The sequence below is a fragment of the Dermacentor variabilis genome, chromosome 9 (assembly GCF_050947875.1).
Source record: "Dermacentor variabilis isolate Ectoservices chromosome 9, ASM5094787v1, whole genome shotgun sequence".
Lineage (NCBI taxonomy): Eukaryota > Metazoa > Arthropoda > Arachnida > Ixodida > Ixodidae > Dermacentor > Dermacentor variabilis.
Genome location: NC_134576.1, coordinates 77,671,118 through 77,697,198, shown reverse-complemented (window position 1 = coordinate 77,697,198; position 26,081 = coordinate 77,671,118). Strand labels below are relative to the sequence as shown.

Below are 26,081 nucleotides of genomic sequence, written 5' to 3'. Positions count from 1 at the left end.
GGCAACACCTCCATTTCCATACACACAGCACTTATTTCCTTCCAAGATGGCTACACAAATAATTCAATGGAATGTCAGAGGTCTTCTTAGGAACCTTGATGACGTACAAGAGCTTATCCAAAAACACAATACAAAAGTGCTGTGTCTACAGGAAACACACTTAACACCACAACACACAAACTTTCTCCTACCGTATGTCAAGTTCCGCAAAGATCGCGATGATGCCGTCGTATCATCAGGCGGTGTTGCCATTTTAATTCATAAAAGTATCTCCTGTCAGCGTTTACAGCTATAAACGCCCCTCGAAGCAGTGGCGGTTCGAGCTGTTCTTCTAAATAAACTCGTCACCATTTGCTCGCTTTACGTACCCCCACTTTACAAATTAACGAAGCATGAATTCCAATCCTTTATTGATCAATTGCCAGAACCTTACGTTGGTCTTGGCGATTTCAATGCGCACAGCTCCCTGTGGGGCGACTCTCGTATAGATGCGCGAGGTCGTCTCGTTGAACAGTTCCTTTTTTCTTCTGGAGCGTGCCTTCTAAATAAGAAAGAACCCACATATTACTCTCTTGCAAACAGATCCTTTTCGTCAATAGATCTTAGTATAGTTTCCGCGTCTATACTGCCCGAACTCAAGTGGGAAGTTACGAGCTATCCTTACGGGAGCGATCACTTCCCCGTACTGCTAAGAACATCTGAAGAAAATGAATTTCCCCCACAAGCTCCTAGGTGGAAGATAGATACAGCCGACTGAGAGAAATTTCGAAATCTATCTAGCATCTCATGGGCTGATATGTCTTCTCTAGAAATTGATGCCGCTGTGGAGTATGTTACAGCGTTCATAATAGATGCCGCATCTAAATGCATATCTGAAGGAAGTGGTTTGGCATGCAGACGGCGTGTCCCGTGGTGGAACGACGAATGTAGGATTGCTCGTAAGAAACAGAACAAAGCGTGGGGGTTGCTACGCGCTTCCCCCACTGTAGAGAGTCTTATCAACTTTAAGAAAGTAAAATCTCAAGGCAGGAGAACCCGCAGGCAGGCCAGAAGAGAAAGTTGGCAGAACTTTTTACCAAGTATTAACTCGTTTACAGATGAGGCGAAAGTCTGGAACCGCGTAAATAGAATTAGAGGGCGACAAACATATTCACTCCATCTGGTAAACACACAGGGTGATATGCTGCAAGACCAGGCAGACTCACTTGGGGAGCACTTTCAGAGCGTGTCAAGTTCAACAAATTATTCAGAATCCTTCCTCAAATACAAACAAATAGAAGAATGTAAGCCACTAATAGGAAAATGTCGAAAGAATGAACCATACAACTGTCCATTTAGTATTGCCGAGTTCAGAGCTGCCTTGAGATCATGCAAGAGCTCCGCACCGGGTTCTGACAAAATCATGTATGAAATGATCAAAAACCTACACAATGACACCAAAGTTACACTACTCACAATTTGTAACAGTTTGGGCTGCAGGATACTTTCCAACTGCATGGAAAGAAGCAATTGTGGTCCCTGTTTTGAAGCAGGGGAAAGACCCATCCATGGCGGCAAGCTATCGTCCGATAGCTCTTACAAGCTGCCTGTGTAAGGTTTTTGAAAAAATGATAAATCGGAGACTCATTCATTTCCTTGAACAAAACAAAATGCTTGATCCCTATCAGTGTGGCTTCCGAGAAGTGCGCTGCACAACCGACCATCTTGTACGTATTGAAGGCCATATTCGTTACGCGTTTGTACACAAACAGTTTTTCTTATCGATATTCCTCGATATGGAGAAGGCGTACGATACGAGCTGGCGCTACGGAATCTTGAGAGATTTGTCAGAAATGGGCATTCATGGTAATATGCTAAACGTAATAAAAAGCTACTTGTCCAATCGTACCTTCCGGGTGAAAGTAGGCAATGTGCTGTCACGTCCTTTTATACAAGAAACCGGTGTACCCCAGGGTGGCGTGCTCAGTTGCACACTCTTTATTGTTAAGATGACAACACTTCGTGCTTCCTTACCACCGGCCATTTTATATTCTGTCTATGTGGACGACATTCAAATAGGCTTCAAATCCTGTAACCTCGCAGTATGCGAGAGACAGGTACAGCATAGTTTGAACAAGGTGTCAGGGTGGGCAGAGAAAAATGGTTTTAAAATCAATCCTCAAAAGAGTTCTCGCGTGCTGTTTACAAGGAAGAGAGGCCTGGTTCCGGATCCTTGCTTGGAAATGTGTGGGCAACAGATACCTGTAAACAAAGAGCACAAATTTCTAGGTGTTATACTTGACAATAGACTCACTTTCGTCCCACATACTAAACATCTTAAAGAGAAGTGTCTAAAAACAATGAACATAACGAAACTTCTATCCCAGACTACGTGGGGTAGTGACAGGAAGTGCCTAATGAATCTCTATAAGAGCCTCATCCGGTCACGATTAGATTATGGTGCCGTGGTATATAACTCTGCCGCCCCGAGCGCGCTAAAGATGCTAGACCCTGTTCACCATCTGGGTATCCGTTTAGCCACAGGAGCTTTCAGAACGAGTCCCGTACAAAGTTTATATGCAGAATCGAGTGAGTGGTCACTTCATATCCAGAGAACATACATCAGCCAAACATATTTTTTGAAAGTCCACTCTAATCCTGAACATCCCTGTTTCAACACCATTAATGATATGGCATATGCTACACTGTTTCGTAATCGTCCTTCCGTAAGACAGCCTTTCTCGCTGCGTGTGAGGGAGCTTAGTCATGAAATGCATGTTCCACTCCTCGAACTTCGCCTAATGCATCCAGCCAAGCTGCTACCTCCTTGGGAGTGGCAGTTGATACAATGCGATACATCTTTCATGGAAGTTACAAAAAACGCTCCAGAGATTGAAATCCAAATGCATTTCCGGGAACTCCCGCACAAACACTCCTGCACGGAGTTCTACACAGACGCATCGAAGTCACACGACAGGGTGTCCTACGCAGCCGTCGGACCATCCTTCTCGGAAACCGATGTACTGCATGCGGAAACTAGTATCTTTACGGCTGAGGCCTACGCACTATTGTCGGCTGTGAAGCATATCAGGAAATCAAAACTCCAGAAAGCAGTCATATATACGGATTCCCTTAGTGTTGTGAAGGCTTTGATGGCATTCTCTAACCACAAAAATCCGGTAATTAACGAACTCTATTCTGCTCTGTGTAAAGCGTATATAGGTAATCAACATGTCATCATATGCTGGGTGCCAGGTCATAGGGGCATCGAAGGTAACCAGATGGCCACGTCAGTTGCATCACATTCTGCTAATCCCACCGCTGCAGTTCCTGTCCCAGACCTGAAGCCCTTCTTCCGGAGGAAACTATGGAACCAGTGGCAACGCCTATGGGACGCGGAAACAAATAATAAGCTCCACGTGATAAAGCCACAGTTTGGATTCTGGCCTTCCGTAACAAAATCACGCCGGACAGAGGTCCTATTCTGTCGTCTAAGAATAGGACACACATTTGGCACACAACTTTTTACTCACCGGAAATGAGCCTCCAACCTGCGGTAGATGCGGGGAGAGGCTCACCATCCTCCACGTCCTTCTGGAGTGTCGGAGAGCCGAATCTGAAAGACACATTTTCCCATTGCATACCGGCAGCAGATCCCCCTTCATCCAATAATGTTACTCGGCCCAGAACCGCTATTTGACACCAACGCAGTCCTAAGTTATCTGAAAGATGTTGTGTTGGATGTTGTTAGCCCCATACGTTCATAGCGTCTCCTCTCTTCAGAGGATGGCGCTGTGATAATTATTTTGAATAGCACATGCCTCTAGGCCCTTGTGGTTCAAGCGCTCTGGCGAGGCAGCAGTGTTCCAAGTAATTTTACGATCTTATATATTTTATATTTTGCATCATCCTTCTACGATGGATTTTAATGTTCATAGTACTCGTCATTAATCATCGCCATAATTTTATAGCCCATAGATTTTACGCACTTTACAGCGAATATTTTTAGGCCACTTTACAGCCAAGTCACATCTTCCACAGTACATCGTCAACATTACCACGTGTCATGGCGCTCTTTGGCCAAACCTGGCCCTTGCGCCACAAAACACAACACATCATCATCAACTCAGCTGCGAGGCATGCCCGACACTCAGAAAAATGGTGATCTATCGGGCACCCATGCATGGATGACTGAATCATCTTTAATTGGAGATATTTAGAGGGTGCTCGTGGCCGTCGTATTTGCAGCTAATCAGCTCCTAGCACCCAGACTTACGGGCGGCGGCCCCTATAGGTGTCTCGCGTCTTTTCTGCTTGAGATTACGTATCCGAATTATGAAACAGTAGGTAAAATATACTAGCACATTACAGAAGAAATTTCATGCGTGTATATTGTCGTACAACTTCGACGCTTTCGAGAATATACAATCATACATTTTCAGATGTATTTGAGGGGTACGTTTCAGTACGCAATTTGTTTTCGTCTTTTTCATGTTGCAATAAATTTGTATCGCGACCTACGAGATCCTCTGTAACTTTATAAATCCTGGTATTGTACCTCTTGCTTTGATCGCCACAATGAAAAATAAGTCTCAGTGCGCTTGTATGTCTACATAGCAGACAAAAAAATATAGGATGGATGTAGACAAATTAGTTGCGATGTCTTTTGTTATTAATGTGAGCGAGTATCGGAAAGCAAAACAGTCGATGTGACTTCCGGACCCATAGCACAGTAATACTGCTTTTATTTGCGTGTGTGTGTGTGGGGGGGGGGGTATTATAGCTGAGATTACTGAAAAAAAAAGAGCAAAGAAAAAGCTCGAAAGAGCCAAGGTCGGCAGTTTCCGCTTTTTTATCTCAAACGCGCATTCAACGAACTGATTTCCTTTTATATGACTCATGTCAAGGGTCAGCTTGCTTTATGCGTCTACATTGGCAACTTAGTAGTTATAAACAAAAAATACGGTAGTGATGTGACACTGCCACAGCAAACAGCGCGACTATGCGGTCGGCCCCCTGCAGCCTTTGGGAACACGGGGAACCCCTCATGGATCGGTGTTATCCCCGCTCCTGTGCAACATAGCTATGATGTGCCTCCGAAATGCGAGTGGAAGGCGTTCAACACGCTTTATATGCAGATGACATTGCAATCTGGACCACATTGCTTCTCCTTCATTTCTCCCTTAGCCAGTCAAATTCTGAAAATCCAACATCGAATCGTGTCACTCGGGCCCCTGGCCCACCAGGGCTTACGAAGTGATGAGGCCATTGACGCGGCTGCCCGTGCACTTACGCACCGGGATCCTCCTCACCCCGGCTATTCTGGCTCGGAGGCAAACCAACCGCTGCAGCAGTTCAATGAAATCATAACACATTATAGAGACAACCACCGCTTTTCCCCGGCTCCTACAAACGGGATAAGTAAGGCGGAGGAGCGAAGTTAAGGCGCCTGCAGACAGGTACTCTACTCTTTCCTGCAAACATCAAACATTTTGATCCTAACACGGCAGGTCGGTGCCTGCACTGTGGGGAGACCTGTGATATCTTACACATGGTGTGGGCATGTGCTCAAAATCCCCACCTCTTCCCTTTACCTAACCCTTCCCCGGAGGCATGAGAGACTGCCCTCTTTAACTGCTCCTCGCTTGAGTTCCAAATGGCTCTGGTGAATGGGAGCGAGACGAGACGGGGCCTCGTCATGCGGTGGCCGGAGTAGGTACGCCGACAATGTAGCGGGCTACTTCGTGTTCTCCGAACTTTCTCAATTTGGCCGATAAAAGTTTTCACGACCACCACCACATCCGCGCTGATTTCTGCTCCAGGAGAATATGCCAGCGCCACACCACGAGGACCACTTTCTCAGCCTCACGGGCAGAGCGCCGCTTTGGCCAATGCCGTGGGTTCTACACAACTTTAAAGGAGCCCCGCCGCACTGCCACCTCACTCACGGCCTGCGAGCTGCGCGCGAGAGATCGCGTTACGAGCGCCCGACGAGACGGCCAAGGAACATTGTAGCCAGGGTATCTCGCGCATTGATACCACCCTTAGGGATTTACCCCTAGCAGTGGCGGTGCTAGGTCGTCTGGCACCCGGGGCCCATAGATTCTATGTCACCCCCCCCCCCCCCCTCTGCGCTGTATTCAGAAAGAGCAGAATATCGAAAATTTCCGGTGAGGTGTGCGGGGTATGCTTCAGAACCAGCACAGCCGCCTTGGATACGCCCTCCCCCCCTCCCCCCCTTTTCGCTTTTATTCCCTGAGATCACGAATGAAGCAGGTATACACGCTGTTTCATTTTCTGCACCAAATAACACAGGGTGCTGCGTTGATAACTTGTAATAAGCGCATTTGCACATACGCTGTCAGAATGTAAGGCCTCGTGGAAAATATGGATGGCAAGTCACAAAAATATTTCAATAAAGCTTTCATTGGCAATTTCAGAGGCTATATCGCATTTGCACAGTTAAAGCCCGACAGTCATGAGTTGCCCAACAGCAACTCCACAAAAATCGTCGTCGGCACTACCGCATGTAGTGTTTTGGCTGTGCGCAGCCTTGAACCCGAACGAAAATTAAATAACGTGTCAGTGACGCGGATCTCCTCACCCTATTAGAAAATGGCACATGCTTCCCTGTGGCGCGGGAGTCAATGCTATGACACTTCCGAAGTCTGTCATTCTGGTCCATAAAAACTTTCTTTATTTGCTACTATTGGCGAACGTCGTTATCCTATAGCTGCGCTACTGCCTCAATGTTGGGAAGGAAATAGAGCACGCTCAACGTCGATTCTTGGCGTCACCACGCAGAGGCAGTACTATCACGGATCCTCCCACTGCACGTCGAGTTATTTTTTTAGCGATGTGCGCAATATCACTACCTCATTGCCCACCTCAAAACGACAGGCCCTGGCTGTCCGATCATAACAAACCTTGGCCCTCTGCTGGGCCTTTGCCATTGCTTCACCTGACAACTCCTGTGCCCTTCTTAAGCGTTCGAGGAGCCTAAGCACGTACTCCACCACGACTGGGTCGTCGCCCCTGCCTTCCCACGAGTCTCGAAGCATGCGAAGCGGAGACCGCAGCGAGTGACCGTACACCAGCTCAGCTGGCGAAAACCCCGTAGACGCATGCGGCGCGGTCCTTAATCCAAACATCACCCCAGGCAGACACAGCTCCCAGTCAGTTTGTTGTACAAAACACAATGCTCTCAACACGCGCTTCATGACGGAGTGGAGCTTCTCAACGGAATTCGACTGTGGGTGGTACACTAAGCTGTGTAACAGCTTTACCCCACACCTTTCGAGAAAGGCTGTCGTCAAAGCGCCAGCAGAGTCCTTCCATGTTTTTCTGGTCACGAAACTCCGCCGTCACGCTATGGGAGAGGTTCATATGCTTCCCAAAGGTGCCGCGACGCGGCGCCACTGTGCCACAGAGGGCATCGTTCGCGTAACAAAATGCGTGCGCAGTGCGAGGCGAGCTGACTGATCGGGTGCGTTCTGTGCATGTGCGTTGCTATTTTTCGAGTGTTGGGTTATTTGGTTGAAGTGGTGGGGTGGGACAACGATGCCGAACACGTGTTGCGTGTCTGGGTGCCGTTCCGGCTACAAGGGCACGACCGAAAAGGTGTCGTTGTTCTGTTTACCTAATAACAAGGAGCAGCGCGAGAAATGGAAGCGGGCCATACCGCGGCAGGAAAGTGACGGTTTTAATTTCGAATCCAAGTATACACGTGTGTGCGCGAAACACTTTGACGCCTCGGACATCGTCACTGCGTACAATTTCAACATCAACGGCGACGACGTGTCCCTTGAGCGTGAGAAGCCGATGCTGAAGACTAACGCCGTTCCAAGGATTTTTGAAGGCCTTCCAGCGTACCTCATGCAGCCCAAACCTCGGTCCCGCTCATCGACAGTTCGACCATCACGCAAACGACCTCGTGAGTTGTCGGGTACGGTTGAAGTGCGCCGATCATCGCCGACACCGTGTTCAGACTGGACCGATGCTGCAGGGAATTACGGTAGGTTAGTCCTGTTTACGTCCGCGCCATCAGGTGTGGTTTACTCTTTTGCTTTATGATTGCACCCATAAATTGCTAACTTCTTGCCGTCAGTTTGAAGGGCATCGGCAGAGCCTGCAAAATGTCAAAATAAATAATTTCGTTCTTCTTTTCTTTTAGACTTGGCGCTCAGTGACCCGGTGGAAAACCACCAAACGGACTCGGCTTCTCAAACAGACCGCGTGATTGGCTGTGCCAGCTGTGCTGAAGTGCAGACATTGAGGCGCCAGCTTCGAGCCGCGAAACAGCAGCTTCAACAATGCCAAGGAAAACTTGCCAAATTCCGATTGCAGTCTGCCAAGTGCAAACGGCAACAGCAGAACCTTCAAAGCCTTTCAGATCGCGAGAAATTGATTATTGATCAGTGTGTGATGAAGGCGAGCGCAAAGTCTGCTCGAGCTGTCCGGTAAGTTCGAACCACTGCATCACATATATAGTATACGTGAAGGTGGTGGAATGTTCGTGTGCTAATTTTAGGTACATAGAGGAATGTCCATGTCTATCGTAGGACAGTGGAAGCTAAGTATTTGATGTGTTTTGAACGAATGTTGGTCGCCTTCAAATGCAAATCGATGCACAAGACCACTCAGAAATGATACCACTTTTTGTGCTTGATTCCACCCATTCTGCATTGATTCCACAGTATCGAACCATGTAGCAACAATTTTTGTCTATGGTAAATGTAGCATTCTTGACTGCTGGAAGCGGCTTATTCACACCATCATAGCACTGTGAGCTTGCTGTTTCCATCTTTCTCAGCACCTTAATGTTATTCTCTGGAGCATGTTTATTAGCAGATGCTGAATGATTGTTATTATGCACTGGGGACTACTACACATTTTAGTTAGAACTTGGGAATGCATGCACACATATTTGCTTGATTATTCGGTGTTCTATATTGACAATGCACCACATCTCTGTGTTATTCATAGTAGTGTGCTCTCTTTTAGAGAATGTTTGCCTGCATGTTGACATGGTTTGCATGATATGCACAGTGCAATATGCATGTTCACATCACCTCTTGGCATACAGATAGCCTTGGTTCACAGCAGTATGTTTATGCTTGGTAGCATCAGGAATGACTCTGGTAGCATGCTTGAGCATGTGAATGAAATTTGCACCCTTTCCTCGCCAGGTATAAGAAAGACTGGCTGTATGACTGCCTTCTCTTGAAGATTAAGTCGACCTCTGTATACACATATATTCAAGAAAATAACTTTCTGCCCCTGCCGAACCCACGCACACTGTACGGCTACATGAAGAAATTGAAAGCTGATTTTGGGTTTGATGCACACACATTCACTATGCTGAAGGAAAAGCTGCTGACTTCCCCTGAAAAAGAAAGACGAGGTTGGAAAGCGCATCTCTTAAACTGCATGTTGTGCTTGTGCCTTTCTGAAATGATTCAAATGACAATTTTTTTTCAGGTGTGCTCAACATCGAAGAAATGAGTGTCAGGAAAAGCCTGCACGTCAGAGAGTCTGACATGAAATTCCTTGGAAAAGTTGACTTTGGTGACCACACCAGGCCAGGAGACCATGAAAAAAATGGTGATCACGTGTTGGTCTTCCTGTTTCGACCCTTCTTGCATGGATGGTCACAAACTGTGGGAACTTTCTGCGCATCGAGCTCCACCCCTGGATCAGTACTTGCGAAGCTTTTACTGCAGTGTATTGTACACTTGTCAAATTCTGGAGCGGTTATTAATGCAGTGACATGTGATAATTCGACAACCAATCGGTCAGCCTTGAGGTCCCTAGGTAAATATTTAATAACATACGACTTGTGCTGCAGGCCAACCAGGAAGACTTAATTTTATTAGTCGCACATCTCTTTGCAGGCATTCGTGGCGACATCAGAGACAAACAGGTGTCATTTCAGCACCCATGTGAGCCCTCTAGGATGATTTATGCTGTCATTGACCCACCACACATATTTAAGTGTATTAGAAACAACCTGCTGAAAGTTGGGAAGTTTCTGGTAAGGGAAAGAATTTTGTTCCTGTTAGATACACGCTCGTATGGTTTTATCAGAAGTAATTTTTCCTTTTTCCTACAGCTGCCACGAGGGCAGGAAGTATTTCATCATCATTATGCAGAACTCCTACAACATGAAGAGCAGCAATCTGGACTGCGTGCTGTGCCAAAGCTCACAAAGGCACATATATACCCAAATGCTTTCCAGAAAATGAGCGTCAAACTTGCTGTTCAGGTAAGGTACCTGATGTTCAGGTGCTATTAGGACATACAAAAATTGCTTTTGCACATTACCCACAAAGAACGGTGAGAAGGAAAATTTCTTATTTCCAGTTGTTCAGTGAATCCACAGCTACAGCGATGAAACTCTACAGTGAGCAGGAAGCATGCACAAAGCTCCATGGGTCTGCAGCAACATATGAATTCACCAGGAGGATGAACAAACTATGTGGCTGCTTGAACTCTCGGAGGCCTGAGCATGTGCAGTACAATGAAGCTGAACATGTTGCTGTAAGAATTACTCTTTTGGCCTCACACATATCTCTGACTTCTTGCTGAATACTTTATTACTTTACAGACACTGACACAGAGCGTTGCATAGCTCGACAGCTGCTGCAACTACATAGAAAGTCTGCCGAAGCAGAGGCAAATTTGCTTTTTGAGCAAGCCGACATGTGAGGCTCTAAGAGTAACCCTGCTCAGTACCATATCTCTTGTTGAGAACCTTCTTAAAGCAGATTTTCGCTATGTACTAGTGGGAAAGTTTGGATAAGACCCATTATAGGCAAACAAGTTCATCTTCGTGCATGCAACTAGGTAAATAACAAAGCATTTTTCGTTTCAGAGATTTCTTGGCATTGTCAGACATGTTACCGGTGATGGAGGACAGCCAACAGTCCAGCAATTCCTATTTATATATAGGATGCTTTCTGTGAAGAATCTTGTCCAGCCGCCCAAGCGATCCTCAGTAGCTGGAGATGGTCCACAACTGCTCCTCAAGCTGCAAGATTTATTCAACAAAGAAAAACCTACTGGGGCCTGTCATGTGAGCAACAATATATTTGGAGCAATGTCTCCTGAACAGAATGAAATCAAGCAGGCCTTTTTATTTCCTTAACTAAGTGTACATGTCATAGTTCTTGTTTTGTATAGAATTATGTGCAAGTCCGTTCATTTCTGGCCACATGAAGCTGTATGGGCATCGCATGTATGGCAGGACACTGCAATGCATGCATATCAAGAATGGATGCTTTTGCAGCTGTTGATTTAGAAAAGCCATGCCGATTTTTGATAAAGGCTAGTTGTAATTGTCATGGTAAAGCTGTATAACAATACAAGGCATCCAGTAAATTTGTTGCATTGTGTGCGGGCTGCTGAGCACACCAGCAATATGGTATTTGCATTTCAGGATGATTCTTTGGCCATTCTTCTGGATGAAGTCCTCTTGGAGCCTGCAGAAACGGCGGAGGAGGCTTCAGTTCTCTGCCATCAGCAGTCCCCAAAAGAATGCATAATGGATTACCTTGCTGGCTATGTCGCAAAAAAGTTTTCTTCATTGAGCTGCTCGAGCTGTGTAAGAACAATGAGAAGTTTTGAACGAGCGGCAACTGGCCTGATTCTTGCCCAATCCATAGGTGGTCTACAAGTGCCTTCCAGCCAGCTAGTCGCTCTCCTCCAAATTGTGGAAGATCATCTGGAAGTGTGCACAGTTTACAAAATTGCCTGTTCTGATGTGTACGTTAATATTGTGGAGAATGTTTTGATGGACAGTCGTACTGCTACAGCCGCTGTCGGCTGCAAATCACACTTTGTAAGCACCACTGCAGAAGTTGTTCAGTTGTTTCTTAAGACCCGCTTGCATTTTTGCACGAGAGAAAAAACAAGCAAATGCAAGCAAAGGGGCGAGCTTCATGTCCAGCAGGGGGTGGTAGGAAACCAACCAGTTGAAGCGGTCCAGTTAAAGGGACGCAGTAGGTATCACGATTATCGTGTAAAGGTGACCACTCATAAAAAATTGCAATGCTGATGATGGAGAATAAGGGTGTTGTGAGATCTGATCAGGGCATTGATGACAAAACACATTTGCTTTATGCTTTGTTGCAACCTCAATTTGTGTTATACCAGGATAGAGTAGTTCACAGCAATAGCGCCCTTACCCCGACCATCTATGAAAGGTATAGCATTAGAATTCCTTTAAATGCAAGTGTTAAAACAGAATAATATGCATTGTTTTATTTTTCATTGTCCTTTAGTCTTGGCTATTGATGGGCTACTATTGTTCAATTGCACATACTTTTAGGTCTATAAGCTGCTATGAGTAAGAAGATTATTAGCACACTGTTAGCTACATTTGTATTGTGATTTGCTGAGCAAGTTTTGTGTGCATGTTTAAGTAACAGCTGAAGAAGTAGAAAGGTGTTATCTCTAACAAGCCATTTAAAAAAAATTGCTGTATTTGTGATGTGGCTACTTGTGTTCGTTTGAGAGTACTTTAGCCGTGTGTTATGAAATGCTTATGCTTTACACTTTCTTGTTTATAGAAACAATCGACTATGCATTCTGTACTTATTGCCATTCGTTTGCTGGTGTTTGTTTCCTGCCTCCCAATGCTTACCTCTCACGTTTGATCTTATTTCTTTATGCGTATTATATCAGTGTCATGCTTTTAACAAACTTCTTGCATTGTGAATGGTGGACCATTTATGACCGGAAGCCTCTGTGCTATCTGTATTTCGCTCCGCTTATTTTACATGATAAATAAATGATCGTGCTTGTATTTGTTTTGCACCAACACGTTTTATTTCTTTTCTTAATCGAATTATAAAGTTTTTTTTTCATTTTTCGGCCATGATAAGAATATCAGGACTGGTGATTGCAACATTTTAACATATTGTAAATAGTTGCGAATTAAGAACCAAAATACCTAGTCTCGTCGTTTCCGCGTCGAAACCACGGGCAGCGTGACTAAGTGCTGGGCTTACTGACGCTTCTAAACGACTGCTTGTTAAGGCAATTGCCTAATTACAGCTAGTTTCAACTGTGCAGCTCCTAACACTTCAGGTTCGCCTTAATCCGTTGTTAAAAGCCGCACCGAAGACATTCAGTAGCGAAGTTCCGTCTTGCATTAATTCTACCTAAATCTTATTCAGAAATGGCATCGCTTTTCAATAAATCTTAAGCGCATGGAGCAGCTCAGTTCCCTTGTCTTTGTCATTAAGTATTCCACGGTAGCAGCCCTTTGCAAGAGCAATTTCATTCTTTTGATCTCTTTATAAGATACTGCCCACAGAGTCCTTCTCTGCCACAGTTTAACAGAAACTGAACAGCTGTGCTCGGCGAACAATCTGGCGCTATGCACAAGGAAGAATTGGCGCTTACTCATCTGGTGATAAGTGGGACCACTGGCGTTTTGTTGCGAATGCGCGGTGTTTAATTTAAGGCAAATATTAAAAAGCGGAGCTCACCGAAGCGTTGAGGCGAACGGCGATGACGAAGAAATCCGGACCGAGACCGCCCGGCCGTGTACAGCGGACGCACTTCGACGGGGGCGAAATGCAAAACACCCGTTTATTTAAAGTTAGGTGCATTTGAAAGGATCCCAAGTGGTCAAAACTAATCCCGAGTCCGCCACTACGGCCTGCCTCATAATCGTATCGCGGTTCTGGCTCTTAAAATTCCAGATCTTTCTTTTTTTTCGGTCTGAGACCGCCGCAAGCTCCATGTTATGAGCGGCTTTTTTTCTTTCGTCCCGTGCGCTCATACCATCGCAGAAGACACGCTCAGGCAGTAATTTAATTATATTCAATGTTAAAAATAGTTACGTGAAACTAAAGCGATCGTTGAGGAAGTTGAGAAACCTAGAATACCGAGGCTGCCCCACACACAACCACAGTGGTAGCGGCGTTCGCATACCCTCTCATGCACGGTTGCGCTTCTAGCGGCGGGCGCTGGCGCTATATGAAACTGAGGCGGCAGTTTCGTGACCCGAAAAAACATGGAAGGACTCTGGCGCTAGTAAACACTGTGCCCTTATCTGACTGGATTTCCGCAGGAAAACGAACTCGCGCAAATATGGACAGTAGTGCATTGACTATCTCACCTGAGCTGAGTTCTTTAAGCGGCACTGCTTCAGGGAACTTTGTCGCTGGGTAGATCACAGTCAAAATGTGTCTGTACCCCGTGGTTGTTACCGGCCGAGGTCCGACTGTATCAGTAACGAGCGGCGTAAAAGACTCCGTAATGATAGGTACCAACTTCAACGGCGCCCTCGATTTGTCCCCTGGTTTGCCCACCCGCTGACAGGTGTCACATGTCCTCACAAAGTGTTCTGCGTCACCAAAACACCCTGGCCAATAGTACTCTTGCAAAGAGATGGTCCTTAGTCTTCTTAACTCCTAGGTGTCCGGACCAGGAACCTCAATGCGACAAGCGCGACAGATCCTGACGGTAGCACTGAGGCACGATCTGCTGATCGAACTCCACTCCACTGCGGTCTAGATACTTCCGGTACAGTCCCCCTCTTCTTTCCACAAAACGAGCATTTTTCTTGGCGATACCTTTCTTGACATTGCAGCGCATGTTTTCTAGGCTGCCATCCTTTTTTTGCTCGGCTAACAAAGCCGACCGGCTGACTTTTAGCAACCTATTAAGTCCATCTGACGTAGGCGCGATGAGCAAATCTGCAGATAGCTCTTCTAACTTTCCCGTGTCGGGCGTTTCCTCTCCAGTATCTGGGGCCTTCAACGCTACAGGCTCAATTTTGTTCAGTTCGGACGTGCTTTGAATATCAGCTTGCTGCGGCTCCGACCCTTTCTCATTGTTCGACAACGTCGGCCCCGCAACTACCGCCTTTGCAGCGAGCTCCCGAACCCTCGATCTGGTTAAGGCCTGAACGCTAGCCTCACCAAACAAAAGGCCCTTCTCGCGCAGGAGGTGATCGGACCTGTTCTAAAATAGGTACGGGTACTGGGGGGGGGGGCAGCATAGATGACACTGCGGCCTGCGTCTCATGTGCTCCGAAAGGTCCTTCAATAAGCACTTTTGCTACGGGCAAACACACGCTATGAGCTTCCACGGCTTGCTTGACCCATGCGCACTCGCCCGTGAACATATCGGGTTCTACGTAAGAGGGGTGAACTACAATAATTGTAGCTGCGGAATCACGAAGCACTCGGCACTCTTTCCGTTCACGAGGAGGTCTCCCTGCAGGGGCGTCTGCGTCAGCAGGCGTTTGGTGTGTTGCGACACCACGTACCCGAGCACACGAGGGTTGGACCCTCCCGCGTGTAGCCGTGCGCGGCTTAGCCGTGTCTGGGGAAAAGGGGATCCTGGGGGTTGAGCCGAAGCTGGGTGTTTGGACCTTTAAGGCCCCTCGGCGGAGGCAACACACCTCTTCGGCCTCGGCTTCACATAGACGGCACCCCCGGACTGACCCACCCTGGGGAAATCGGCAGTCGCCTTTTCCTGTCCTCCTCTCCAATCTTCGTCTTTCTCTCTCGCCTTTTTCATCTTTCCTGTCTTCTCATCACTTCTCCTCACTTCCTAGTTTCCCGGCGGCAAGGATTAACCTTGTGTAGCTAGCCAGCCTTGGTTATGCTGTATTTGGTTATAGCAGCGATGTACGGCTGGCGGTGGCAGGGTTTCTCTAGCAGGAACTTCTGTCACGTCCCCCTGTTGGGCTCCATGGTGGGTAGTCGGCATCGCGGCCGAAAACCCAACTATATCTATGGAAAACGCGTTTCCTAAACTCCCTGATCGCCCTCAGAAACGAGGGCGCACAGAAGAAGTCTTTCAGTTTTTCGGACGGCAAGTCCACAATTTTCCTCGTTTTCACATAATCCACTCAGACAAACCAGCTAAACAAGTGCGAACAATCTCACCGTTCCTTGTATCGAAGACTCTTATCGAAGTGTTTGGTCCAGGTTATAAGGCTTCGAGGATGGCAAGCGGTGACCTCCTCTTGGAGCTCCGCGATCAGAAGCAATTTGAGAAACTGCCTAAACTAGTATCATTTGGAGAGACCCAAGTAGTAGTAACCCCGCACCGCACGATGAATACCTCCCGCGGCGTTGTTTCCGACGATGATTTGCTGGAGCTCACTGAGGCTGAGCTCTTGGAGGGCTTCTGCGAACAGAATGTTATAAATGTCAAAAGAATTAAGATGAGGCGAGATGGAAAAGAAATCCAAACAAAACACCTGATACTCACTTTCGGCTCAAGTGTCCTCCCCGAGTCCACCGAGGCCGGTTATATCAAACTTCGAGTTAGGCCATACGTGCCCAATCCTCTCAGATGCTTTAAGTGCCAAAGGTTTGGCCACAGTTCACAGAACTGTCGAGGCCGGCTGACATGTGCCAAGTGTAGTGACACTGAACATTCCTCCGAAACATGCCAGAACACTCCACATTGTGTCAACTGGGATGGCGAGCATGCCGCATACTCGCGGTCCTGCCCGTCATGGAAAAAAGAAAAGGAGATTGTGACAATCAAAGTCAAAGAAAACGTATCCTTCAAAGAGGCACGCAGGCGGGTTGCATACCTTCCTAAGGCCAGCTTTGCCGAAGTGGCGCGTCAGGGGGCAGCGCCACAACGGCCTCCGGCGGCTGTCCGACCCACAAGCCGTGAGTCGGCAGTTACGCCATCAGCCCCCGTGGCGGTTGCAGCTAGCGCTGCTCCGTCTACCCAGCAGACGGGGCCACCGACCCCGAAGGTGGGCGCCACTGAGGCAGCCCCACCCTCCCCCGCCCCTTCCGGCGCTGGCAACAGCCGGCGCAGCCAAATTCCTCAGGGAGCTCCATCGACCTCCGGGCTGGTGGGCGCAGGGGTCTTGCCCTCCAAGGCGGGACTCTCTCTGAAAACTTCTCGCTCGCAAGAGCACGTGTCCGGAGCCTCACCAGAGGCAATGGACACTACACCTATCCTCAAGGCGCACCAAGCGCCTAAGGAGCGGCGAGGTTCCCTCGAACGCTTTAAAAAGAACAAAACCCCGGTTACAGGGCCTCGAAAGAGCTCTGTAATCTAAGGAATCACTGCCTTTTCCGTAAGCACAGCAGCAATTTACTATAAAAATGGATACACAAATAATTCAGTGGAACGTCAGAGGTCTTCTTAGAAACCTTGACGATGTGCAAGAACTCATCCACAAACATAATCCAAAAGTGCTGTGTTTACAGGAAACACACTTAAAATCTATAGAAACAAACTTTCTCCGAAAGTATGTTACGTTTTGCAAAGGCCGCGAGGATGCTGTCGCAGCATCTGGCGGTGTAGCCATTATTGCTGACAAAAGTATAGCATGTCAGTATTTAAAGCTCCAAACGGCCCTTGAGGCCGTGGCCGTTCGAGCCGTACTTTTAAATAAACTCATTACAATCTGTTCTCTGTATATACCACCACATCATCACCTTCACAGACGCGACTAAGAGTCATTAATAGATGAGCTCCCGGACCCCTATTTTATTCTTGGTGATTTTAATGCACACAGTACTTTGTGGGGCGATTCACGCTGAGATGCGCGAGGTCGCGTCATTGAAGAGGTGCTTTTTTCCTCTGGAACATGTCTCTTGAACACGAAGGAGCCCACATATTTTAACCTGTCCAACAAGTCATACTCTGCCATAGATCTTAGCATTTTATCGCCGACGCTTTTACCCTATTTTAAATGGAATGTGCTTAACAACCCGTATGGGAGTGACCACTTCCCAATAATCCTAACTACGCCGAAACAAGATCAACTTCCCCCGCTGGTCCCTCGGTGGAAGATTGACTCAGCCGATTGGGAACGGTACCGATCTCTTACTTACATGACGTGGACTGAGATGTCTGGTATAATCATAGATGATGCTGTTGCATATTTTACAGCTTTTATACTGGATGCCGCCTGTAAATGTATTACACAAACGAGCGGCATGGGTTCCAAGCGGCGTGTTCCCTGGTGGAACGATGCATGCAGGCAAGCACGGAGGAACCAGAACAAAGCGTGGGCGATATTTCGCGATTCTCTTACAGCTGAAAACCTGGAAAACCTTAACCATATCAAATCCCAGGCGAGGAGAACGCGCCGACAAGCAAGACGAGAGAGTTGGGCGAAGTATATATCAAGCATCAGCTCGTACACAGATGAGAGCAAAGTATGGAATAGAGTGAAAAAGGTTAATGGACAACAAACGTATTCCCTGCCTTTAGTAAATAGTCACGGAGAAAGCCTGGAAGATCAAGCCAACTTTCTTGGCACACACTTTGAACACATATCCAGCTCCTCACACTACACCGAAACATTCCTAAACTGCAAAACACGAATAGAGAACCAAAAGCTAGAAAGGAAATGTGCAAAAAGTGCGCAGTACAATTAACCATTCTGCATAGCAGAACTGCAGGCAGCACTGAACTACTGTAATACATCCGCCCCAGGTTCAGACCGCATAATATATGAGATGTTAAAACAACTACCATCCGAAACACAGAAAACCCTCCTTTCCCTTTACAACGTTATATGGTCTTCCGGCGAGATTCCCTCTGCTTGGAAGGAGGCTATTATAATTCCAATACTGAAGCGCGGAAAGGATCCTTCCTCTGTATCAAGTTATAGACCTATAGCATTAACAAGTTGCCTCTGCAAAGTATTCGAAAAAATGATTAACTGTCGCCTACTACACTTCCTAGAATCAAACAAATTGCTGGACCCATACCAGTGCGGGTTTCGGGAGGGTCGATCCACCACTGACCATCTCATACGTATCGAGGCACGCATCCGTGAAGCTTTTGTCCATAAGCAGTTTTTCTTATCAGTATTCTTAGATATGGAGAAAGCCTATGATACAACGTGGCGGTTCGGGATATTGAAAGACCTCTCACAGTTAGGTATACACGGAAATATGTTAAATGTTATAGAAAGTTATCTGTCGAATCGGACATTCCGTGTTCGAGTGGGCAGTGTTCTGTCACAGAAGTTTGTACATGAAACTGGAGTGCCGCAGGGCGGGGTACTCAGCTGCACACTCTTTATAGTAAAAATGAATTCTCTTCGTCTACACATACCACATAACATCTTCTATTCAACGTATGTTGACGACGTGCAGATAGGATTTCAGTCAAGTTCTCTTGCAATCTGTGAGCGACAGGTCCAGCTTGGTCTTAACAGGGTCTCCAAATGGGCTGATGAGAACGGGTTCAGACTGAACCCACAAAAAAGCACCTGTGTCATGTTCTCGAGAAAAAGAGGCCTGCACCCTGATCCTGAAATTGTGCTGCATGGTGAGCGTCTGCCCGTAAACAGCGAACATAAATTCTTAGGCATAATTTTAGACGCGAAACTAACCTTTGTACAGCACATAAAATATCTTAAAGACAAGTGCATGAAAACAATGAATATCTTAAAGGTGCTCTCACGCACAACCTGGGGCAGTGATAGAAAATGTCTCATGAACTTGTATAAAAGCGTCATACGCATACGACTAGACTATGGAGCCATAGTTTACCAGTCGGCTACTCCAACTGCTCTGAAGATGCTAGACCCTGTCCACCACTTAGGCATTCGCTTGTCCACAGGCGCCTTTAGAACAAGCCCAGTGGAAAGCCTTTACGTTGAATCGGATGAGTGGTCACTTAATCTGCAGAGAACATACTCCTCTTTCATGTATTTTCTGAGAGTGAACGCAAACAGTGAGCAGCCCGCGTTCTCCACCATAAACGATTTGTCCAGTTGTCAACTTTTTCGCAACCGGCCCACAGTGGCAAAGCCTTTCTCACTGCGTGTCAGAGACATGGCTGAAGAAATAAGGGTTCCACTGCTTGAATACCACCTTATGTCCCCTGCTATACGGCCCCCGCCGTGGCAGTGGCAACCAATAGACTGTGATATATCTTTCGTAACTGTTACAAAGCACGCGCCTGTCGCGCATATACGAACGTATTTCCTCGAATTACAGCACAAATACTCCTGTCCTGAATTCTTTACAGACGCATCGAAGTGTAATTCTGGCGTATCTTACGCAGCGGTCGGTCCATTCTTTTCGGTTGCTGGTGTTCTGCACCCTAACACAAGTATTTTCACAGCAGAGGCCTACGCGATATTGGCCGCTGTTAAACACATTAAAGAATTTAATATCCCAAAGGCAGTTATATACACAGACTCGAGCGTCGTAAATGCTTTGAAAACTGTCAAGAAATATAAAAACCCTGTAATTATTTCTCTTTACTCAGCATTGCTAAAAACCTATGCGTCTAAGCAGCATATCGTCCTGTGCTGGGTGCCGGGGCACCGAGAGATAGAGGGAAACGTGTTAGCGGACCAGCTAGCCACATCCGTGAACGCGAACGCTGCAGACACTTCCACGACTATCCCTGTAAATGACCTCAAGCCCTCAATAAGAAAAAACCTAAGAGATTTCTGGCAGCGCTTGTGGGATAAAGAAACAGCAAATAAATTACATGTTATCAAGCCTTATCTTGGCAACTGGCCGCCGGTATCGAAGAACCGCCACATAGAAGTAACACTTTGCAGACTCAGGATAGGACACACATACAGCACACACGCATACCTCTTGTCCGGTGGCGATCCGCCCATGTGTGATAAATGTGGTGAGCCACTTACCGTGCTTCACATCCTGCTGCAATGCACACAATTAGACGCTAATAGGAAAAAGCATTTTCCATTACCACATCGGCAGCTAATTCCACTCCATCCTCAAATGATTATAGGTATAGAACTTTTCTTCAAACATGAATCCCTGTTTCGATTTTTAAAAGATGTAGATAGTTTTCATATTATAGCCCCAGGAAATCCGTAGCACAGCCTCTAACAGAGGTTTCTGCTGCGGTAGGTGCAATAAAAGAAAGCACCTGCCTCCCAGCCTTTGGGCTCAAAGGCCCCCCGGAGGCATTAGTGCTATTTACATATTCTCGCATTTTAGCTCCATGATCACTTATCACGTGTACTATATCCACAGACCACTACATGTATCACTGTCATAATTTTATGCTATATACTATTTTACGTTTCCATGACACTGATTGATTTTAGGCCACTTTACAGCCATGTTACATCCCACCATCGGCACTCACAAATCAGCGCTTAACACAACATTATCAGTCATGGCGCTCTTTGGCCATACGTGGCCCTTGCGCCACTAAACAACACACATCCACGAGGAGGTCTCGCATGTAAGGCTCGAGAAGCTTCATGTTCTCGTCAGTGCTGCATAATGACAAAAAACACGACTTTTGTTTTTGTTCCTGCACACTGCACCGAAAAGTGACCCGGCTTCTGGCACGTATAACACACGCGCGCTTGCCTCATCTCGAACCGCTTTCTGCGTTCGGCTTCGGCTGCCGCCGTCTCCTTACGTTCGGTCGGACTGCTTTCACTCGCATCCGCACTACGTGTGTCCCCCCTTGCTCTCATGGGTGTGAACTTCGGCCTCTCAAGCTTGGAGCCAAATTCCCCCTTTTGACCGTCCTTAGCTCCGCGAGCCCGACGCGTCACAAACTCCTCGGCTAGCTCGGCGGCTTTAGCCACCGTATTAACATCTGGCCTATCCAAGACCCAGTACCGCACGTTCTCACGTAACCGACTATAAAACTGTTCCAGCCCGAAACACTGCAGAACTTTCTCGTGGTCACCAAACGCTTTCTCTTCTTTGAGCCACTCCTGCATGTTTGACATAAGCCCGTAGGCAAACTCTGTATATGACTCACTTCTGCCTTTCTCATTTTCCCGAAAATCCCGACGGAACGCCTCCGCTGACAGCGTGTACTTTTTTAGCAGACTCGATTTCACTTGGTCGAAATCCTCTGCCTCCTCTCTCTTCAAGCGAGTGACTACGTCGGACGCCTCGCCGGGTAACGAAGTGAGCAAGCGCTGTGGCCACGGTTCCCGAGAGAACCCCTGCTTCTCGCACGTTCGCTCAAAGTTAACCAGGAACAAACCAATGTCCTCTCCAAGCTTAAACGGCCGCATCAGGTCAGTCATCTTGAATGGTACTCGTTCTCCTGCACCGTGTGCCTGACTGCCATTACGAGCGCGTTCCATCTCTACCTCGAGACGCTTCATTTCCAACGCGTGTTGACGGTCGCGCTCCTCTTTCTTTCTCTTTTTGCTCTTTACGTTGGCGCTCCCTCTCGTCAATAGTCTCAAGGCATTCCGACAGCTCGTCATCCTCAGCTTCTAACTCAAGGATAGCCCTTAGCAGTTCTGGTTTTCTGAGTCTGTCTGAGACATCCAGACCCAACTCTCTTGCAAGCTCCAGCAATTTCGGTTTGCGCAACGACTTCCAATCCATGGCTGCTCTGAATGCTGCTTTCTCTACTACCTATTATTGTCTTGCCGCAAACTAACCCGGCAGCAACGACAACCACAATTACCAGCTCTGTTTCTGACACTAACAAAAGCCTGGCAAAACTCAGAAGGAGATAGTCCCGCACTCACCAAACCTCGCAGCCAAGAATTCAGCGCAGTCATTCCGCTGCAGGCAACCAGTCATCACACAGGGCTCGTTGCACTGCTCCCGGATGGTCGTTGTGCTCATCAGCATACAGTCGACCGCATATCTTAGCTGCTGGCCTCCGTTGTCGCGATCTCACCGCTGGCAACCAGTTGTTGCAAATGTTGCAAACGCTAGCCCCAAGGGTAGCGTTGGCGTGGCGGCCTGGGACACCGCTGAAAGCATCCGAAGGTCCTGGGAAAGGATGAGTCGACTGCTAACAGAACGACTTGTTTATTCTAGCATCGCAAAAGAGCGACCGGTCAGGTCGACCGAAGTGGAGAGATGGGAGACCGCGGTACTCGAAGGAAGAAATCGAAGCCTCCCTTGGCGTCCATGGGCAGCTGCTTTTATACTCTCGGAGGCGAGGGCGAGAAGGAACGGCGCGCAAGAGGCGCACGTGACGGCAGCGCACGGACAAGTTGTGACAAGAAGTGACGTATCGGCCGGGCCGGCGCCGGTCAGACCTCCTCGCTTCACAGTTGGGGAGCTCCATTCCCCGGCTGCCGCACTTTGACAAGCGTGGGCACCAACATGCACACACACACACACACACGCACACATGAAGACACGTGGCAATGAAACATGCCTGGACGCGCTTGGAAGGAGGCGTTTCGGCAGCGCTGAACTGGCCAAAATGTCCGCCGCTTTGTACGAAGCCCCGGCGTCCGTTGCATCCGCGCCGGCTATACCGCACGTCGGAGGCGAAACGTAACACTTGCTAGCCCAATCATTGCCACGTTAAAAATGATGGGGGAGATCACCGATTCTTGCGGAGTTTCCTTGTTTGGTGTGGGGAACATTTCCGATCGCATCTCTCCCAGGGCTATGGTTGTGGTTCGGTTCGAGAGGAAGGCCTTAACGTAGCCGTGTATCTTCCTTCCACAGTTCAGGTTGTCCATTCCTCTGAGGATGGCTTCATGGCTCACGTTGTCGAAGGCTCCTTTAATATCCAATGCCATTATGATGAATTCCCCATTGTGGGGATATTGCTAAGTACTTCGTCTTTGATCTGAAAGAAGCACATCTTGCGTCGATAGCTTGCTCCTGAAGCCGACCATGCTGTGGGGGTGCAGCTCTTCTTCTTCCATACGATTTTGTAGCCGCATTGTTGCCACTCTCTCGTATAGTTTGTCTAAGCACGAGGTTAGTGAGATCGGCCTAAAATTTTTGTCTTGCGGCTTTTTGCCCGGCTTCGGGATTATAACTATCTCCGCGTGCTTCCAAACTTCCGGGACAGTTTCTTCCAAAAGCTTGTGGAGGTATTCGGTTAGTTCCGCGATCATGTCGTCGCTGACGTTGCGGATGAGCGCGTTATTTATTTTGTCCGCGCCCGCCGCCGTATTCCTGCTTGTGTTCCCGATTGCTGCATAGACTTCCTCCCACGTGATTGGTCTATCCAGGTCTGCGTTTTCTTGCCCTTTTTAGTGCTCCCTGTAGGCTGCTGGGTTGCTGTCTCCGAAACATTTGACGCGCAATCTGGCCATTGAAACGGGTGGACCAGTCTGTATATGACTGTTTTCGCATTTGGTTTTGGTTGAATCGAGGAAGGCTTCGAGTATGCGCCACGTCTTAGCGGTGCTTAAGGTTCCGCTAAGCGAGTTCCACTCGCTTAGTTCCATTTGACCTTCCTATTGCATTTTTGCTTCTTCCACCTTTTCGTTAGCCCCCTTCTTGCTTCCCATAGCTTGAGCAGTGTGGAGTCAACATCTGGTGTTTGTTCGTTCAATATCCTTTGCATGCTTGCGCTGTCATTCTTTGAGCATATTCCCCCATTGCTCTATATACTGGATTCCCTTTTCCGAGTATCCGTCGCACGCTTCTCTGAAGTCGTTCCAATCCTTCATTGTTGTTGTCCATATCCGACGCTTAATGTTGTCCGATGTGATTTGAGTCTTGATAATGTAATCGTCGCTGCCCAGGTTTTCAAACATTTTCCCATACTGCCTATCTCGCTTTCTTCACGCACGTGAGGTCGGGGCAGCTGTCGGTACTGATGATGTTGCCTATCCTGGTTGGGGTGTCTGCGTCGGTAATGAGGCTGCACTTTTATGCTTTCCGCTTTCTCTTTGATGTCCTTGCCCTTGTTATCGCATACCCTGTACCCCCAGCTGTGGTCCTTGGCATTGCAGTCTCCCACTATCACCGGCGCGTTTCCCTTGGCTAGCTTGTTTACACCGTGGACAAGCTCTAGAAATTTTGCTTTCTTCTGCTTCGGAGAGCTATACACATTAACGATGAAAGTGCTGCCTCCTTTTTTCTTTTCGGAATGATTTCGGTAATAACGTTCTACATTCGTGTCGGCAATCTTGTGGGCTATGGCTATAAGGATCTTGCTAACCAAGATTGCACTTTTTCTTTCTTCCGGACTTTCGTAACGCGTGTAGCCCTGGAGTGTGGGTGTTGGCATTTTTCTATTGTAGTGCGATGGCGTCTGGCGGTATTAGCTGTGTGTTGATTAGTAGCCCTTGTTTTCTTCTACACCCTCTGCAATTCCATTGCGAGATTGATAATTTTTCGGTTTTTCTGCTGCCTTTTGAAGTCAGGCCTCTAAATCGGTGGTTGAGGTTGAATTTGGACCTCTTCCCTCTTACCGAACCTTTAAGGCCTTTTGCCGTGTGCGGAAACAATATCGACGTCACTGTGCTCGCCAGGATAGACTATCACCGCACATCCATGGCGACAAACTTCTATTTAAACAAAACGGATAAGATTATGCTGTGCAAACTTAAATATTTGTGCTTGCAGCTGAAGTCAATATTTACATAACTAAACGGATGCATCTGAGCCGGCAATATACTTACAGGTTTTAAAGGATGTTACTTTCTCCAGCCCTCTGAAATCCTCTGAAAGTGGACGGACGGCGAACCCGGTGCGGAAATTGAACAAACATCACCACCCCAGCTCACTTTAGACGTTGTCACACAAGCACCACCGAAACACAGACAGACAAGCCCGAACCAATGGTTTATTGCTGCACTCAAGGGAAGTTACGGCAAGCTATTTGAAGCCCACCTTCACTGATTCACTGAGGGAAAAGTCCCTGAAACGTGTGTCGCGTGCAACCATTATCTTGTAGATAAAGCTTCGCACGTTTGCATACAACCCCTATGCATGCTCCCAGGACGCCCGCGACCATGGCACTGCAGAAGTGGTACACCCCGCTCAGTGCGGTGCGCGCCTCGTTTTTTTCTGTATAGCCGGGAGGATGGTACCGACGAAGCCATGTAAGTTCTCGTGGGCTTCTTGACTCCTGCGAGCATCGATGAGAATGAGGATTGTTTATCGCCCTGGCTAGAAAGCTTAACGCCCGGCAAAAGTCGAGGGGACGACTTGAACACGCCAGGCCCTTAAGGACCATGTGCGGAAGGGAAGCATACATCCTCATTCGACTTACGCACCACCTAGTACATGATAGCATCGGATTGAAATACAAGAAATATTAATTCTGATACGCAGAAACTGAAACACAAACCCCTTCTTCAGCTGCCGTTTTTGCGTGAGCACGACACGATAATCGCGACGAACTAAAGCTTAGAGCTTGGCTGTAGAATACTGGCGAACCTCTGGGAACCTCAAATAATCCACTATATA

At 47.5% G+C, this 26,081-nt stretch overlaps 2 protein-coding genes across 10 annotated transcripts in view; one reads left to right on the top strand and one right to left on the bottom strand.

Annotated features, from left to right (window-relative positions):
* Positions 1–1,919: 1,919 nt before the first annotated feature.
* Positions 1,920–26,081, bottom strand: part of LOC142557006 (uncharacterized) — a 304,338-nt gene continuing 280,176 nt past the window's right edge. For 4 of the 9 annotated variants that reach the window (XM_075668529.1, XM_075668532.1, XM_075668531.1 and 1 more), the window contains 2 exons: positions 3,513–3,595; positions 1,923–2,241 (listed from right to left, as the gene is read on the bottom strand). In XM_075668529.1, coding sequence (XP_075524644.1) covers positions 2,159–2,241; positions 3,513–3,595 — 166 coding nt within the window. In that variant the 3' untranslated portion in view covers positions 1,923–2,158. Of the gene's footprint in view, positions 2,242–3,512; positions 3,596–11,187; positions 11,702–25,435; positions 25,741–26,081 lie in introns of those variants that run through there. The other 5 variants (XM_075668528.1, XM_075668524.1, XM_075668527.1 and 2 more) reach the window with 5 other exon arrangements.
* LOC142557892 (uncharacterized) lies at positions 6,367–9,483 on the top strand. Its single transcript, XM_075670097.1, has 4 exons — positions 6,367–6,373; positions 8,153–8,438; positions 9,168–9,321; positions 9,460–9,483. Exons 1-4 carry the CDS (start codon positions 6,367–6,369, stop codon positions 9,481–9,483), a joined length of 471 nt encoding a protein of 156 aa, XP_075526212.1.

Excerpts from the sequence above, each read along its gene's own strand:
- LOC142557892 (XM_075670097.1), top strand. Across the intron at positions 8,439-9,167 it reads AAGTCTGCTCGAGCTGTCCG|GTATAAGAAAGACTGGCTGT; the intron begins GTAAGTTCGAAC and ends TTTCCTCGCCAG. Across the intron at positions 9,322-9,459 it reads AAGCTGATTTTGGGTTTGAT|GTGTGCTCAACATCGAAGAA; the intron begins GCACACACATTC and ends ATTTTTTTTCAG.